We start from the raw sequence: 19,835 nt of genomic DNA, 5'->3' as shown, positions 1-19,835 counted from the left end.
GCAGAAGTAAAATATTGCATGGTAAACATCTATACTGCCCTACAAAACAAAAAGGCAGTAACTGCATTTTTGGTCAAAAATGAGTTATTATCATTTTCATGACATTCAAGGCATCCTTTGTTATGTGACAAAACATCTTATCTCAAATGTGTGTCGTTTTGGAGAAAAATGGTAGTCGTTTGTACAGTAACTGCAAAAAGCCCTAGTGAAACAAAGAGTACAGTAACATCCATTACTGTATTCTTGTTATGTTTTACCTAACAAAAAATAACCGTGTTGCTGCGCAGTGAAGTTACTGTTTCCATGGTGAACACACACAGCTGACTTCGTCCTCACGGGACGGTTTTAACATTTGCGATTTCACCCTTCTAACTTCACACAAATTTTGTTTGAGATGGCACAAAGCTGGGGAAAGAAGATGGTCGAACTGGCATTGAAAAGAAAATACCCGGAGAATGGTAAGTAACAGTGACAGATTAAACATTTAGAGGCTAGGCTATCACAATATAAACACCTGTCAGCCACCGGGGCGGGACTTCCTCTCAGAGGTCCATTCAGATAGCATTATGCTACCTGACAGGCAATGTTTTAAATAGCTTTGCTTACCTGCCCCTGATCCTCCCTGCTCCTAGCTGTAACTTTATCCTCAGTAACTTCACATCATCGCCGATGCCATGTCATCATTTTGTTGTTCATGTCACAAAGTTATAATCCAACCAGCGGTGGAAAAATATTCAATAACTAGAAAAGCATGTGGTCCTATTCAAAATAAATTGTCCCAATTTGGGCCTTGATACAGCTTAGCAATGTGAGACTTTAAGCAGCTGTTTCAGCATCAGAACAGCTTCTGGGTGGAAAATATTGACCTAAAATGGTCAAATTAGTTTGGGTTTGGTATATCCATGTTCAGGAAAACAAATGGTTCCAATTATTTCAAATACAGTGTATCTAACACACCCAGAGCCCAAGTTGTGGCAAAATAGTTTTTGGAGAATCTGTAGTTACTGCCTTTTTCCTTGGTATGGTGCCACGTTTTTGGTAAGTAATACAAAGCAAGAATACAGTAACTGCAAAATAGTGGTAAAATATCAAATTAAATATGAGGATTGATATGTACAAAGAATAAGCTAATATAAAGTAACAAAACAGCCACATGTCCAATAATCTACCTACAACTACTTAGGCTGGATGACAGGATAACTTTAAAGTCATTTTTCTCAGTTCTGCACTCTGCGTAGTTACTGCCTTTTTGCTTTGTAGGGCAGTATAGCAGTGAATGGGAGACCACAACAAATATTATTTTTGCTTAAACATTTGCTCCATGTTATAAATTTACAAAAATGTAAAATCAAAAAATAAGTTAACTAGATTTATGCTGCTAAATATGGTGGAAACGTGTCATCACAGGCTGTGAAAAGGGTCCATAGCTTTATTAATGTATGACTACTGTACAAAGACTGAGAATTAACAAATCACTATTTCCATTTGTCAACAGGAAATAGACGCTGAATTCTATACTACAGCCTCTCCAGCAAATAGTTTGCTATAATGGCTGCAGAGTATTAGGTATCTACAAGAGCCAGTCAGACACAGAATCCTGGTCTGCCATAACTAGACTACATCCGTAAGCACATTCCCATAATGGTACAGTGGTTTAACCATTGTAAAATGAACACATCAGAGATTATTTGTCTCTTAATTGTGTTCTCTACAATCACATTTGCAGGTACTGCGAGTTAAAAGCCATCAGACCAACTAGCATAAGAAAATGTATTTCTGTTTACAATTAAACAGCTCAAAATCACCCTTTTCTTCTAAAATGAATCTGCTCTCTGAGGAATGCAACGGGTTATAAATGGATCTATTTATGCAAAACTGATTACACAAATTAAAAGACTCTCATCTTGACACTTCTGTTACCTTCATCTGAGACAGTCAATGCAGAACCACACAGGCATTTTAGGAAAAAGCAGGGAATAGCTCCATTCACCATCTCTAAATATGCAGCATCCATAAATATGCCATAAATCATCTTAACTCAAAGATCTTGGTAACACTTTACAATAAGGTTCCATTTGTTAACATTAGATAATATGAACTAATAATGAACGAAAAATATATAGTTCATTGCTTGTTCATGTTACCAATCTTATTATTTAGCAGAAATTAATTCTATAAAGTTTAAATATGATTACTAAATCATGCTTAAGGTTTCAGGAGAATACTTAACTACATAAATACTTATGCCAGATATATATATATATATATATATATATATATATATATATATATATATATATATATATATATATATATATGAACTTTCTTTTTTAAATGGTAACACTTTACAATAAGGTTCCATTTGTTAACATTAGTTAATGCATTAGGTATAAGGAACTAACAATGAACAATATATTTTACACCATTTATTAATTATAAAAATACAATTGTTCATTGTTAGTTCATGTTATGTCATAGTTCATTAACTAATGCTAACATATACAACTATATGATTAAAAAGATGTATTACTATATGTTGAAATTATCAATAAATAAGACGTATACATGCTTTAAATGTATTGTTCATTGTTAGTTTACATTAACTAATATTGTTGTAAAGGGATTACAAAATGTTTTATATGAATGCATTGGAAATGTAAAGCTTTTTTACCAATTGCTTCTTGAATCTATTTTGATATGTCACCAGGCATGTTTAAAACAAAGTAAAAAACTGATGGAATAATAAGCAATGTTTTAATGGTGCACTTTGCACTGTGTGTGTATAGGCTACTAAATACATTTTTTTATTCTTTATTAGATCATGTGCATGGGATCAAAGGAAAATCCTCATAGTGCAGCAGGCTCTTCACCTGTTTGCATGGAAACCCTTACATACACAACTCAAAATTATGAATTTACACGCATTTTCTGTATGCACTTCATTATTATTACTCAACAAAATGTCGTAAGCAACCGGCATGCGTGGGTTCCACCTGACATCTTCAGTTTTCTCCGCAGTGAGGATCCGTCTGAACCGACCCCACCCAAACAAGCTCTTGTCCAATGAGCAACCTTGAAAATTGAGTCCCGCCCTGGCTTACAATCAGCAGAACGTTACACCGCTTGAGCCTAAAGCGAAAAGCACTTTGGGCTATGTCGTTGATCAATGAGACAATAGACATCGGCGTTACTGAACATTCCAACATGTAAAAACTACAACTCCCATTGACAGGTCATGTAAGCTGTTGACGTACAGCTGCATTATGTGGCATGTAATGTAAATTATGTATAATCTTCCTTAAGTATATATATATATATATATATATATATATATATATATATATATATATATGTATATAGATGAGTTTCTATTTTGACTTAGGCCCGAGTGCCTTAATAGTTTGTCATGACCATGGCAGATTTTTTTTCGCGTGGCAGGCATCATAGCCTGCAACTCGGTTCCGCGCAGCATCACTATTGACAGAGTGCCAACATACACTGGACAAGCTGATCGCTAAGAAGTGCTTTGTAAAATATTAAATGGCAAACGAATGGAAAACAAAGCATCATTCTACTAACCTGTTCTTCTGTCGTCGGAGTAAAATCTCAAAGTGAGTGTTCATGAGAAGGCGCGTCATTCCGTCTGCACGACCGCTGCGCTTTTTTCCCTTGTTGATGCTGCACCATTTTCAGCCTCCTCTGCTCCTGCACTGATTCAGCATCGCACGGATACTCCCATTATGCACCGCGCACATGCGTGGCCGAAGATGGCTGTTGCGTAGCAACATGACAGGCGTGAATCCCCCCATCCGCATACTTGCCGTGCAGCCATTGAGGAAATTCCTTTAGAAACGAGTAATAGGCCTAATGAAATAGCCTATATTTTATAATAATAGTAGCCTAATTCAATAATAATTACAACAACAATAAAATAACAAATCCTTAAACTAAATTTCGTTGGTGTTTAAATTAGAGATTTCATAGCCTTTTAGATATTTTACCTTTACCAAAAGTAACAGATAAGAAATTTAATTTTACTTATAGAAAGGAATTCTACTTTTAGCACATTAAGATTTTTTACATTGTCACATTATTTTCATAACAGTCTCATTAATCCAGTTCTCATTATCGCAATGCAAAAAATAAATAAAAATAATATATAGGCCTATACCCATTATGACATTTTCATTACCGCAATGTACGTTATTTTATGTATTATTAAAATTATAAAATATGTATGCATCACAGTAGTCCATGATAGCCTACTGCTTTTTATTTTCACTCATTTTAATTATAGCAAATGTAATACAGTAAAAAAAAAAAAAAAGAATCATTGAAAACAATCTGAATATTAAAAGTAAATCATCCAGTTGCATTACGGAAATGAGAATTGGAGGGTAAATGTGTCCTGAAAATAATGTCACAATACAAAAAAAAAAAAACACACACTTTACAATATGGTGCCATTCGTTAACATTACTTAATGCGACGGGGGTACATATAATGAACAATAAATATTTTTACAGCATTTATTCATCTTTATTAATGCTAGTTAATTAAAATACATTTAAAATACATACATATATATATATATGTATATATATATATGTATATATATATATAGGCTATAATAATCACTCTGTCACCAATAAGATTTAAATAAATCATTTAAAATGATTTATTGTATTAACTCTGTCACCAGTAAGATTTAAATAAATCATTTAAAATGATTTATTGTATTTATCCAGCAAACCAACTCATAAGAAGATTTAAAGAAAACATTTGGTTTAGAAAATAAAACCATTTGAAAAATAAAAAAAAAATATTCTCAATGTATTTATTATTATTGGTATAATATGACATTTATAAAAATAGATAGTCAAATAAGATATCAAATTATGTATTATATCTCGAAACACTCAAAAGACTAATTTCCACCCATTTAAGAGACTTTTGTGTTGGAATTCATTGTGACAGTTGCCCTCGAGTTTCTCGGTACGTCCAAGTCACGTGACACGGTTTCCATTCAAGCACGTGTTACCACAAGCAATCCCAAACCGAGCAGAAACAGAACGGAGGTGAACATGGCCGATGTGTCGGAGAGGACGTTACAGGTCGCCATTCTCGCTTCTTTTGCGGTTGGTTTTGTAGCCGGCTGGCAGGCAAACAGAATGCGAAGAAGGTTCTTGGACTGGCGGAAGAAGCGGTTACAGGATAAACTCGCAGAAACACAAAAGAAGCTGGATTTGTCGTGACAGATTCAAAATACCACAGATGAACTGGTGAGACATGTCTTTCATAAAAATAGCAATGACACCATCAGATTTACTTCTAAACAGATTACAGAAAAGAGATTTGTAAGAATGTTGCACATTTTCCTCGCTTGCAACGCAGTTTCTACTACAATGTGTCTAGTGTCAGAAGTGTCATTTGTAACTTTCAGAGTCATCTCAAGAGCCTTTCCTGCTTTTGCTCAGTTTTGTTTGACGCATTAACTTTCTGGTTTACATACCTGCTCTTCCACTTTCTAGTGTCTGGTCAAGAAGGTCACCCGAATGTGACGGTATTGACTGCACAACCAGAATGAGGAGTCTTTCTTGGATAACAGCACCTCTCAATTCAGCAGGATCAAGCTTTCAATCTTGGAGCAAAGACACACAATCAGACTGAAATGCAACAATATAGTTTTCAAAGACTTTAAACTGTCTGCAAAATGTTTTATTTGTAAGATTTTTTTTTCGCAATGTTTGTTCAAGCCATAAATCAAATTGTTACCATGTCTGTGCTTTCTGCCTGTTGCTGTGGAAATAAATGGAAATATTTTGTTAATTCTTGACTCTGCCAGCACATTTTAAGTTCCGCGTTGACCCAGTGGGCAATATGGTCTGCAGCCCCGGGCCCCGCCACTAGAGGAGACCCTGGGTACACGAGATCAAATATGAATTTTAAAGGGCACCTATTATGGAATTTTGAAAATTACCTTTCATGTAGTGTGTAACATAGATTTAAGTGAACAAAAACATCCTGCAAAGTTTTATATATGAAAGTTCACCGTAAAAAAAGTTATTGTCTCTCAAAAGTAGGAGTCGACTCTGAGTCAATTTAATGAAAAACAGCACCAATTCTCCTACACCTGGACACAGTTTCCTTGGTTGATGGCAGATCATCAAAGCTTCTTGGAGAATTCATCACAGTTATTCTATCTATTATATTTCTACACAATTTCCCACAAAATCCATCCCGACAGCTCTAAACTATTTATACTACAAGTATTATAGGGTAATCAAAGTGCATTTGGGTAAAGCAAATAGATGGTTAAGAAGATGAATTTTTGTTGCAACCTCTCAATAATAACATTTTGTTATTTTTTTTACAAAAATAAAGTTACATAGTATAGCTTTAACTGAAAAAGTACTTTTAAGTTACTTTCTAAAACACAAATTCTACATAAATAATATATTAGATATCAGCATAACCCTATGTAGTTAAAAGTAATTAAATTAATTGAAAATCAGTAACTGTACTCTGATTGACAAAAAAGTATTTAGATATACAATAATAGACCTGACCAGTTTCGATCCCAGATCAGTTATCTCTCCGTCCATCCAACAATCTGTAAAGAGTTTTAAAATCTGCCCAGAGTCAGGGAAGGCTTGTTCGTAGAAAAGCTGAAAACTTGAACACCTGATTCTTTTCAGGTATCATACCCATTTAATAAATACTAGATTTATTGAAAACTAATCTCAGATCTTGTTGGGAAAACTTTACAAAGAAATCTGAACATCAGAAGATACACCAATATGGCATGTAGCCAGATCACAGATGTCTCTTTTTACTAACAATTTGGCTGAAATTTGAATGCACTGTGTCATCAACGGTGGCCAGATATATTACAGAGTCTGTATTTCCTTGTATGTAGAATGGCTGGATTAGTTCATCTCATGCAGAGAGAGGAGGAAGACTGTGATAAAGAAGATGAGAGTTTAGTGGAAGAAGTAGTTCATGATGATGATGCAGACAGTGTTGATGAGGGTATAGATATTGGTCCATTCTGTCTGCTATGTTGCTCTTAGTGCATTCACTAGAGAGGAGGAGGGGGACCTCAGTATCCAGGTAATTATTCTTAATGAAAAAATACTTGCATTGAACAGTAGTTATTTTCATGGACTCAGTGATTTGTTGTGTTTTAATGGTTTTCCAGAGAGGAGAGGTTTTGAAAGTTCTCTCAAAAAGTAAGGATGGATGGTGGCTGACTCAGAACTCGAAAGGACAGAAGGGTCTGGTGCCCAAAACCTTCCTGAAGATGTGCCTAATATCACAGATTCTCAGTGTGAAGTCCGGACTAGAAAGGGGCAGCTTTTTCAGCAGACTGGATGTGGATCTTTTAAACTTTCATTGTGTTTGTTTATTACAAGTATGTTGTTGTATTTTTCTACTAAGTCTGGAGCATATTCCACAGCTGTCTGTGATCATTCAAGGTTGTATATTTTTATAAATATTAATTAAACTTTTGAATGAATAAACTGTATTAAATCTCAAGAAATACTCATATAAGTTACTGTAGGATATCAGATTTTTGATGTTATAAAATTCACAGTCTTTTAATGTACTTAAACTGTGTTCCCAGATGGCCTTCTCAACAGGAAAGTGTGAGAGAGAATGATGATGATGAGGGGGAGAGTGAGGAAGAAAAGTCCAGGTGATACCCCTCTTTCTCCTCTAGATGGCACCATAGTTTTCACATTCTCTGAAACATCTCTTTTCAAATTAGTTTTTGTGTATCTGTGTGGAGTGAACAAAGCTCACAATTTATAAAGGCTATATATGAATTAAAGAGTTAAACTTAATTCAGTTAATATACAGTATTTATAGAGGAATGGAAAAATTCAGTCTCTTTTCCATCAAGCATAACATCCAATTGGAACACAGTTTGGAAAGGTGTTACTGAGCTATATTCTGTTTTAGTTCACTCTTAATAACTTACAAACTAACACACATATACAAAAACATTTATACTCCCCTCTTAACTGCACAACAGACTGGCATGAACAGGTACTGAAATGTGCTGTATGTGCAGATAGATGCCACGGATATGTTGGCAGCGATGGGCGCCATTCCTCCAGGCTTCAGACCCTCCACTCTATCCAGACTTCTGGAGGAAGGTCTTTCTCTGATTCTAGAGCAGTACTGCTTTGAGTTTGTGTAATTGAGGTTAAGCATGGAGGATCATTATTTATCTTTACTGAGCCAGTCTGGGATTTTTTTATTCCAAAGAGCCTCAGTATTTTGCCTTGGCTGGTACACAAAAAAAATGCCCCCAGACTTCACTATGCCCCTATAATGAGTTCTTCTGTGTTTTATTTTTAACATCTGATATATTTCTAGGCCAAGGTATCCATATTATTGATTAAAAATAATGTATAATTACACAGATAGAGAATTTACATTAATAAATCTGATTACTTGACATTTTTATATGATTAGAACACATGTGATCTGGTAAAGATCAAATACTGGGGCCAAATGTTGCCTCTGAAAGTTAGTTTCTGGCACTGGCACTGACAAAAACACATACACATGCAAATGCACATACACATACACACATATAGTAGACACACCAACATGACCTCAGTAGCTGAAAGGACATGCATTTTTGATGTATTGTCTGATTTATACTTTAAATATATTATAGAACATATTCAGATCTATGGTAAGAATTCCGATACATTATACATGATATTATATCATGTATCACATCCATGATATTCATTCAGCCCAAGCTTAGCCAATCACAACTCTTCTTTAAAGTCCTCCATCTGGACCCAGACTATGGCAAGGTGTACAACTGCAATACAAACACACACTAAGGCTGCCTCTGTAAACATGTAGAGCATTTATGAGAATTGTGTGTATTTGTCCATGTTCATGTGTGCCCATCTTGATTGAGTTTAACCCTGACTTTCTGGAGCTATTGAATGATCCCACCCACCGGGTTTGGTTTACTGGTGCTCAGAAGACATGTTCGTCTCTGTGCATTTAATGGAACCCAGGTAACACACACACACACACACACACACACACACACACACACACACACACACACACACACACGTTGTGTTTCCATGTTTTATGGGGACTTTCCATAGACATAATGGTTTTTATACTGTACAAACTTTATATTCTATCCCCTAAACCTAACCCTACCCCTAAACCTAACCCTCACAGAAAACTTTCTGCATTTTTACATTTTCAAAAAACTATTTAGTATGTTTAGTATTAATTAATTTAATTTAGTATGATTTATAAGCTGTTTTCCTCATGGGGACCAACAAAATGTCCCCACAAGGTCAAAAATTTCGGGTTTTACTATCCTTATGGGGACATTTGGTCCCCACAAAGTGATAAATACACGCTCACACACACACACACACACACACACACACACACACACATATCCTTGCACACCTATCACCACTATTATTTCCTCCTCTATAATCTGAATGGTATTTACATACAGATGTTTTGTGGAAAATCTTGAGTAATGATTTGTTTGGGTTCTGAATGGATTCTGACATCATGTGTTGGTCATGTGTCCCAGTAATCAGAGTGGAACAATTTATAAACAAAAACAAATCAGACTCGGGATTAATAACATGGAGGCCTGGACAGAGGTGTCCTGCCCATTTAAACTGATGAGTCAAGTGGATTAAAAAAATTATTGTATCTTTGCTGAAATCATGCATTATTTTGTTAAGAAAATTATTTGCTTTAATTAAAAAAATATTTTATCATCTACCTGACTACCCGATGTTACAACAAACACATTTTTTCTTCCTGTTGATCAAAAGCTGTTAATTTCCATGAATCGAATAGGGACGGTGATCAAGTTCAGTTGCAAAGTCTGGATTTGAACCCAGGTCTCCTTTTCATATTAAATAAAGTTGTATCATAAGACTATTGTGTATTACACTTTTATAAGGAACTGCAAAGCCATTAACAAGTGTGGTGTTTTTTTCCACTCAGGTCATGTCTTATCTCACCCTGGGCACCAAGTGAGCCAGAACTGCCACTAATGCCTCCTCAAAAAATAGATGCCTGATGTCCCTGTGGCTGTATGAATGTTTTTTATTTATTTTTTAATTTGTTAAGAAGTTTTAAATGTACAAACAGCTATTTATTTTACATCCAAAACATATGTGTAATATACTAGAAGATTTGAGTCTGGTCAACAAACTAAACTCAAACATATCATTTAATCTTCAGTATTTGTAAAATATTTGTCTTTCGCAACGCAGGAATTCTTTCTGTTCACTGTGGATTTGGAATCTGTAAGGGAGGACAAGGAAGTGTTTTAGAATATTTTGTACACGTAGTATCATAGAATAACATTCATTTGTACACAGCCCATCTTTCTTTTGACAGTTCAGAATGAGTCATTTTAAACTATGAAACAATTCTAAAGCACATTCAAAACCCTTTGTTTTCACTATGAGAGTTAATTGCATACTGGTGTTTATGACACAGATATTCAGTTGTGTACCTAATGCCATTCTCTCTCTCTCTCTCTCTCTCTCTCTCGCTCTCTCTCTCTCTCTCTCTCTCTTTCTCTTTCTCTCTCTCTCTATCTCTCTGTCTCTCTCTCTTTGTTACTTTTGAAGTTTGACCTAAAATTTTTCCTTGTCAGGTTTTGAGTATTCACACAGTCAGAGCCATTTACAGTTTAAAGAGCACAAAGGCCTGGACCTTTTCCCCAAGGGTAATACTAAACTACACTAAAACACATGCATACACATCCCTGTGCAAATAAATCCATGCCGTATACTGTACATGTGTGACACATGCATATACTCAATGAGTACTTTATTTATTATACACTATGGTCCTAATAAAGTTCCAGACATTGTCTTCTGTTGTTGTAACCCATCCGCCTCAAGGTTCAACGTGTTGTGCCTTCTGAGATGCTATTCTGCTCACTACAATTATACTGAGTGGTTATCGGATTTACCATAGCCTTTCTGTCAGCTCGAACCAGTCTGGCCATTCTCTGTTGACCTCTCTCATCATCAAGGTGTTTCCATCTGCAGAACTGCCACTCACCGGATGTTTTTGTTTTTGGCACCATTCTGAGTAAACTCTTGAGGCTGTTGTGCGTGAAAGATCAGCAGTTACAGACATACTCAAATTGCCCATCTGGCACCAACAATCATGTCACGGTTTAAATCACTGAGATCAAATGTTTTCCCCTTTCTGATGGTTGATGTGAACATTAACTGAAGCTTCTGACCCATATCTGCAAGATTTTATGCATTGCAATGCTACCACACGAATGGCTGATTAGATAACATGAATAAGTAGGTGTACAGGAGTTCCTTATAAAGTGTTCAGTGAGTGTATGTACTCTTACATTAATACATATACATATGCTTCTTCACGTAAAGTATATCTCTGTTCATGTATACCTCATTTCACCTTAAATGTGTGTGTGTCCTTTTTTTTTTTTTTTAGATGACTGGGATGCTGCACTGTCTACTTAATCCTGTGAAGTGACTCTGAATCCCCTGATCTTGGGATTTTGTTTGAGTTGGGTGTAACCTACATAAGAAATGTTAGCAATCATTTCTTATTAGAAATAAATAAAAATAAATATAATAATATTTAAAGTTTAAACCGTCACATATCAATACCAAAACAAAATTGCTTACTAACCAGTTCTGTGTAACATTACATCCAATTTTACAACTTTGTTGCCATGACAATGTAATGTCAACAAACCCTAAAATAACTGTAAAAATTACAATTTAAAAAACATTACAGCTCAAATAAAACATTTGTTTTAACAGAAGAAAGTACGTGCTTTTATAAAATTATGACCTTCAATTTTTTATCTCTAAACCCTCCAAAACTTGGCCACATTCACTTCCATTGTAAGCACCTCACTGTAACTTTGATTCCCCGTCTGTCGCTCACTTCGACGTTGTGTTGAAGACGCGACACTAGGGGTGTCTCTTGAGCGCCGAATATGCCTTTGATCTATGAAAATAGGCCAATGAGAAGTTGGCAGACAGTATTTGCATACCCCACCCCGGACATATGGTTATAAAGGTGGGGAAATACGTCTAGTTCATTCAGAAATTTTCTTCGGAGCCGATGGTTGTGTATGCAGTGAGTTGCGATTCACACATCTGTTCCTCTTCCTCTGAGCTGATTCTGCTGTTGGATCTACGGCGCACTTCAACGCTTTCTCCTTCTCTGCACGGCAGTGCAGTTTGCCCCTGGGCGCTTCGACAGCGCAAGACTTAAAAGAGTTTGTTGTTAAAAGAGTGAATTTCTCAGTAAAAGAGTATTTTCCTCTAAAAGAGCAATACACAGCGGCGTTGAACGTCCATTTCAGGACATGTCTTTATAAAGATGCCCTTCCGCCCCTGTTTAGTTCCTGGATGTGGGTAGAGTGCTCTCCGCTTCAGACAGCCACAGGCGTTTTCTGGTGTGTCTGGGCTGCGATCACACCAAGCTTGAACTTGACCATGGCAACGTTGCGGTCGCAGCTTTCCTTCAACCGAAGGAACGCCACTCAAGCCGCCCCCCGCGTCGCTTCTTCTTCCCACGGGATTCCTCAACGCCCCTGTCTCCCAGTTCGGCCTCTTCGGCGACACCGTCAAGGATTTCGCCCAGCAGTTCTCCATGGTGAAGAAGCAGACAGAGGCTATTTCACACATTCTGCCCCACCGCAAACTTACCGCCTCGGGCCGTGCCCCATCTGCTCGCCGAGGGCATCCTCCTGTGGCTAAGAAACAACATGCTCCGCCTCAACCCGAGCACCCCGCAGGAAGCACATGCCCCCCGTCTCACGGACCCCCTCGAGGACCCGGAAGGCTCCCAGGCGCTCCTGAGACGATCGACCCGGGGACCAAGACGTTAGCTCCGGAGCTGGTAAGCAGACCGCTCCGTCTCCCGGTGGAGGGCCAGGAGGAGAATCTTTTGTTGAATTAATTTATTTTGCTGCACCCCCTCGGGGCTGTGGTACCCATATTCTCAGTATAAGAGCTATTTCCTTTGTCTCTGGGTCACCTGGCCCACAAATACTGTTCTCACAGCACTCTGCCGCCACACCTCAACAGTCCCGGCACGCTGGACGCGGACCCCTAACCCTCAGCCCCACAACTCTTCCCCGACCGGCCGGTTCTGACGAGTCTAGCGGACGCCTCCACCAGACATCCTCCTCAGTCACTAACCCGCCCCCTGCCAGGTGTGTGGAGCAAGGTAAGTGCTTCTAGTCTTTTCTCAGCACCAGAGCCTTGGGACGCACACTCACCTCCCGATAGCGTATTACCTGCTCCGTCCCACTGCGAAGCCCCACTGGGTACGTCAAAGATAATCGTCCCCTTAGTGCCCCTAGCTTGGAGTTTGGGTGCAGGGTTTTCACTTCCCAACCCGTCACGCTGGCTGGCCAGGATCATTCGACTCGGTTACGCAATTCAGTTTGCCAGGCTCCCCCCCTCCTTCGGGGGCATCCACTTTACTGCAGTACACACCGAACATGCCAAATCCCTTCGCACGGAAATCGTGATCCTCTTACTCAAAGATGCGATAGAGCCTGTCCCTCCAACCAAGATGAAGAAGGGTTTCTACAGCCCTTACTTCATCGGACCCAAGAAACGCGGCGGCTTACGACCGATCTTGGACTTGCGAGTTTTCAGCCGGGCTTTGCACAAACTCCCATTCAAAATGCTCACGCAAAAACACATCTTAACTTGCGTCTGGCATCTAGATTGGTACGCAGAGGTAGACCTGAAGGACGCGTACTTCCACGTCTCAATTCTGCCTCGAACCGACCCTTCCTACAGTTCGCGTTCGATGGCCAGGCGTATCAGTACAAAGTCCTCCCCTTCGGCATGTCCCTGTCCCCTCGCATCTTTACGAAAGTCGCAGAGGCAGCCCTTGCCCCGCTCCGAGAAGCCGGCATCCGCATACTCAACTACCTCAACGACTGGCTCATCCTGGCCCACTCCCGAGAGTTACTATGCGCTCACAGGGACCAGGTCAGCCGTTTGGGGCTTCAGGTCAACTGGGAAAAGAGCAAGCTCTCCCCGGTTCAGAGCATCACTTTTCTCGATTGCGCTGCTGGGGTTGATGCATATGAGACCGCTTCAGCACTGGCTCCAGACTCGAGTCCCAAGACGAGCATGGCGCCGCGGCACGCAACATGTGATGGTGATCGTGTTCCCCCATTGAGCCTTCTTGCACAGGTGCTGTGCAAGGTCAGGGAGGACAAGGAACAAGTCACCCTAGTGGCTCCCTACTGGCCCACCCGGGCTTGGTTCTTGGACCTCGTACTCCTCACGACAGCCCCTCCCTGGCAAATTCCCCTGAGGATTCCCCTTTCTCAGGGATGGGGCATACTCTGGCATCCACACCCAGACCTCTGGAACCTCCACGTCTGGCCCCTGGACGGGACGTGGAAGATCTAGCTGATCTACCACCTGCTGTCATAGACACGATCAACCAAGCCAGAGCTCCCTCTATCAGGCAACTTTACGCCCTGAAGTGGCGCTTGTTTGCGAATTGGTGTTCTTCCTGGGCTGAAGACCCACAGAGGTGCGCAGTTAGGTCAGTGCCCTTATTTCAGCAGGAGAGGTTGGAGGGGAGGCTGTCCCCTTCCACCTTGAAGGTGTATGTAGCCACTATCACGGCCCACCACGACACAGTAGACGGCAAGTCTTTGGGTAAGCACGACTTAATTATCAGGTTCCTAAGAGGCACCCGGAGGTTAAATCCCTCCCAGCCAAGCCTGTTCCCCTCCTGCGATCTCTCAGTGGTCCTCTCGGGCCTTCAGAGACCTCCCTTTGAGCGGTTACGTATGTAACCTCTGTTCCTTGATGGAGGGAATGAGACGTTGTGTCCTCCCGGCCACGTCGCTGAGCCAAGCCACTGTTGTGGCCGGACCATTTCTGGCTCCTCAGAAAAATCCTAGACTGAAAAATCTTGAACTAGACGTATTTCCCCGCCTTTATACCCATATGTCCGGGGGCGGGGTATGCAAATACTGTCTGCCAACTTCTCATTGGCCTTTTTTCATAGATCAGAGGCATATTTGGCGCTCAAGAGAGACCACTAGTGTCGTTTCTTCGACACAACGTCTCGTTCCTTCCATCAGGGAATGGAGGTTACATACGTAACCTAGACGTTTTTGCTTCTTTTTTTTTAAGAATAGAAGGGATGAGTCAAAATTATTTGTTGGGGTAATCAACATTATGCCACAAATGCTGTCGATTGACCTTAAGTTGTATTGAACTCAGAATATTCCTTTAACATTAGTTACCAACATAAGTTACAATGAACTTACAATGAACAATATTTTTACAGCATTTATTATTGGTATGTTAAAATGTTAATTTCAACAGATAGGGACACATTTTTTAAATCAAAAGTTGTTTAAGTTAACATTAGTTATTTATTTATTTATTTTAGACCATAATATTTTTTAAATAAAGTAACGCGTTGCTTTTGTACACCTCTACTGTCCCTGTATTGTGAGAAATCAGGAGTAAAAGTGTGCAAACTTCGGGGAGGAGATGTAGTGCATGATTGGCATTGTAGTTCTACAGAGTGAGGACAGAGACTATTTAGGAAGATGAGTCACTTCTATTTAAATGACTGGGAGAAATTGGTTTCAAGTTGTATCAACATGCAATTTTAAGTTGTGCCATCTGGATCAACTCAAAACAAGCATGCACTGAGATGACATAAAGTGAAAATATAAATTTTTTTCATCAGACTTATTCCTTGAACATGTTAGGCTAGCATTACCCACTGAATTTTATCCTGACTTTTGAAAACAAAGGGGGGGGGGGGGTGTTGTTCGCTGTCCTCTTCTACATATTGTTTTGTGGTCCGTTCTGCATAATGCAGCGGCTCGTTTTAGCGTATTACCCATTTTTGCGTATTGGCTGCCATGTTGATGAAAAAACAAATAATGCATATTCATGTTATTGATTTTTTAGCTAGATAGTAGCTAGAATTACCTGTAATGTCTCTTTCTTGTATGCAATGCATGGCTTATTTGTATGGAATGCATTGCATAGCAAAAGAGAAAGTGGTTGTGAGAAAAAAGTAACGCAAAAGTAAAGTAACGCTTTACTTTCCATAAAGAATTAACTTTTTAATGAATTAAGTAACTTTTTAAGGAGAATTGCCATATTCTAACACGTTACTTTTAAAGGTAACTTTACTCAATACTGGTTACATGTTACTTCATGTACTTCAATTTATTTCATGGTATTGCCAATGTTGTGTTTTGATCTTCATCCTAGATCTGATCTGCAGTTCAGTTATAGATTCCTTTCCTGATGTTCTAGATCAGCCAGACCTGATGGATGCATTTAAGGTGAGGCACACACAAATGAGTATAACACAAGGGTGGCAAAACCTGATTTTACAGAAGTCATGTACAGAGTCAGAGAGGAACCTGAGAAGATCTGATAAGGTACCGTTTTTGCATATTTTTTAGAAGATTTTTACATTACTGGCATTTTTCCGTGTTTATTTATGCTTTTCACATACAATATGGGTGTTTTTGTAAGTCTCAATATTTTTGCATGCTTTTGACTTACAATGCATGTGTCTGTGTGTATTGCAGAGGGTCATTAATGTGTTAAAGCAGATGTTTGTAAGCGTATACATGGACAGTGTGTTTCCATTGTTGTACTCTGCTGAGATGCCCGCTCACTGCTGGGCTGGTGAAGAAGTGGAGTCTCAACCTGCTCATCTCATCTATAGCTTTTTCTAAAAAGACTCAGTAGAAACTATGCTGTCATACCAATACACGCATCAAGCCTTTGACATCACACAGGTCACCTATGACCTCATCAGCAGTGCCCAGCAATAAAGACTGGCCTATCACGTGCCACCCTTGTTCTTTCTGAAGCCAAGTGTCCTTTCAGTATGAATCACAATATCAATACCAGAAATGTCAGATCAGAGAAACAAACTGTTTCACAATCTAATTAATCATATATTTTCTAAAAATCTATCAAACAAATCTTTTGGAAAATTTTTTTTTTAATGTTTTGATCATTTGAATGTCACAATACATAAATACATAGTTTTGCTGTTATGTGTAATATCTCTCACACCCTGCCCAGCAAGATGGCTTAACTATGGTGAATCACACCATACCAGTGTTTGACATATCACACAAATTAGAAAATATTGTATTTATTATTTCATTTATATAATACTTATATACACATACATACATTTTAATTTACATTTATATAAAAAAAAAAACTAGTATTAATCCAAATCTATCCTAACAAATGTCACTACTGCATTTATACAGGGAATTTACAGGTGAAATAGAGTGTCAGCAGAAATAAGGTAAATACAGGCAATACATATGAAGAAGCTTTGCTTGTATTTTACATAATATATTATTGTATATTGTTTAAGCAACCCGACTGTCCAATATCAGTTGAAATGCATTGCCATTAAGCACTGTATTTAGTTACTTTGTAAATATTACAATGGATTTGGAATTGATGACACTGTATAATTTTTAGAAAAATGTAATGCTGCTGTCTACATTATATACAGTTGGACTACAATTGAAATTAAATCTAAAAATGTACAGTATACATTAGTGTAATTTATATATTTGTTAAGGGAGTGTTGGTATTGGGCTAGTTTGGATTAGTTTTGATTGGTCATACGTTGGCTGTGTGTTTCCTTTTGAACGATCCCACATGGCCTTAAATAATACTCTATTTTTAAGAACCACTCCTCCTCATAGGACTCCCTCCCTCTTTCTAGCTAGTGTTCTTTCTCACACATATCCATAAATGATTTAAACACACACCCCTCCGTCTTTAACACACCTCTCATTTAAAAATACTCCACTCCTAAAAAACAGCTCATACACTTAGGAACTTATTCCCTTAGTCTCATTCAGGTTTTGACACACCTTGAAGTAAAAGAATCAAAGGAGGAACAAAAGGGGCTCTGATGGAGAAAGAGAGAGAAAATTAAGCTTCATCACCTTAAAGAATTATGCTGAAATAGGCTTTTTGAATGTGTTGAGATTTTACAGGATTGTTTGTGTTGAGAGAAGGGAAATAATGCAGTAGATAATGACCAGTAAAGTATTATTTCCCCCTGGGAAGTTTCTGTCTCCACACCCCCAGGGTTATAGAGAAATGATAGAGAACAGGTGAGACAACATTCCATCTTTTAAAATTAACCTGGTAAAATTCCGCCCCTATCCGTTCCGAGTTGCTTCACTGAGAACACACTGCTCATCCAGTTGTAATTGGCAGGTACCTGGAACAATATGCATGACTTAAAGGTGCAATCAGCAATTCCTGAGAAATACTGTTGATATTCGAACTCAACTGCCAAAACAAACACACCCCTCCCTTCAGTGCTCCTTTGGAAGCTCTGCCCTAAACTTCTCATAATCCATCTTTTTTAGATTATATTCATCTGACCTTTTTCTCTTGGTCTGTTTCTCGGCCATTTGTCCTCCTTGGAGTTTCGAAAGTTCGCATCAGCCAGATTTGCTGTTGCTCTTCTTATAAATTTCCCTCTCGCTCTGCCCCCACCACCCACACTGTGCATGCACAAAAACCACCCCAATTGTAATTTATTTTTCTATCCTCAATCTGTAACAGAACATTAACAGGATGAGTCGTCATATGACAGTAATAAGTCAACTTCACCAATCCAACATTTGTAGAAGATAATAGTGTGTGTGCACGGGTGTGTTTAGGGCCAGTTTGAAAGGGAGGGATTCCAGGGCGTTCATATTTCTGAACTGCACAGGAAACCCAAGTTTTTAAGATGCCAAGACCGAGCATCCTGCTGCTGTGGTGACAGAAAACAATTTGGAGCACAAAGTCAACACACACACTCACAAACTTGTTTTTATATCATTGTGGGGACTCTCCATCGACTTTTATGCATTTTATGGATTTTATAAAGATCTAATAATAATTTCTATCCCATAAACCTAACCCTCACAGTAAATGTTTTGCATTTTTAAAACATGGTTTAGTATGTTTAATAAGCCATTTTACTCATGGGGACCGCATGGGCCAAACAAGGTGATCTCAGGTTTTACAATCCTTGTTGGGACATTTGGTCCTCGCAGTGTAGATTAAACATGTTCACACACATACATGTACACAAGTGCAACAGTATTTACACAATACTTTACGTTACGTTTAACATTACAGCCTTTTCTTCCTGAGATGGCTGAGGAAGTTTGGAATGAACCACCACATCCTCACACGGTTCTACACTAGTACTGTAGAGAGCATCCTGACTGGCTGCATCACCGCTTGGTACAGCAATAGCACCGCCCACAACCGCAAAGTCCTGCAAAGGGGGGTTCGAACTGCCAGACACCTCATCGGAGGTGAGCTTCCCTTCCTCCAGGACATCTATAACAGGCGGTGTGTGAAAAAAGCTCGGAGGATCATCAGAGACTCCAGCCACCCGAGTCATGGGCTGCTCTCACTGCTACCATCAGGCAGGCGAGATCGCAGCATCAGGACCTGCACCAGCCGACCTCATGACAGCTTCTTCCTCCAAGCAATCAGACTTTTGAACACTTGATCTCTCACGAGCAATATATCAGCACTGCACTTTATTAATCTATTATCCCACACTGGACTGTCAAATATATTCTCCTCAATACAAGTACTGTATTTATATTTTTTATAAACTCTTTATTTTTATTTTTTTATTGTATGTGTACTGTACATTGTATATAATTACTGTGTTTTGTAAGTATATGTACATGCACTGCTTAGATAGAGATCATTTTGAGTAAACTTTTT

General features: G+C 38.7%; 2 protein-coding genes and 1 pseudogene across 2 annotated transcripts in view; 2 read left to right on the top strand and 1 right to left on the bottom strand.

Annotated features, from left to right (window-relative positions):
- Window positions 1-3,767, bottom strand: part of LOC127656647 (tau-tubulin kinase 1-like) — a 42,943-nt gene extending 39,176 nt beyond the window's left edge. Inside the window, exon 1 of the mRNA XM_052145059.1 lies at window positions 3,580-3,767. The gene's annotated coding sequence lies outside the window, so the exon portion shown is untranslated. The remainder of the gene's footprint in view (window positions 1-3,579) is intronic.
- Window positions 3,768-5,043: 1,276 nt separating this feature from the next.
- On the top strand, window positions 5,044-5,813 carry LOC127656650 (mitoregulin-like). Its single transcript, XM_052145062.1, has 2 exons — window positions 5,044-5,282; window positions 5,532-5,813. Exon 1 carries the CDS (start codon window positions 5,085-5,087, stop codon window positions 5,253-5,255), a length of 171 nt encoding a protein of 56 aa, XP_052001022.1. The 5' UTR covers window positions 5,044-5,084; the 3' UTR covers window positions 5,256-5,282; window positions 5,532-5,813.
- Window positions 5,814-6,920: 1,107 nt separating this feature from the next.
- On the top strand, window positions 6,921-16,885 carry LOC127656765 (nephrocystin-1-like; annotated as a pseudogene).
- The last annotated feature ends 2,950 nt before the right edge of the window (window positions 16,886-19,835 follow it).

Source organism: Xyrauchen texanus, chromosome 16 (genome assembly GCF_025860055.1).
Source record: "Xyrauchen texanus isolate HMW12.3.18 chromosome 16, RBS_HiC_50CHRs, whole genome shotgun sequence".
NCBI lineage: Eukaryota > Metazoa > Chordata > Actinopteri > Cypriniformes > Catostomidae > Xyrauchen > Xyrauchen texanus.
Note: the sequence above shows the minus strand (reverse complement) of the source record. Positions and strands in the feature narration are given on the sequence as shown.

Excerpts from the sequence above, each read along its gene's own strand:
- LOC127656650 (XM_052145062.1), top strand. The coding sequence starts at position 5,085 with ATGGCCGATGTGTCGGAGAGGACGTTACAGGTCGCCATTCTCGCTTCT.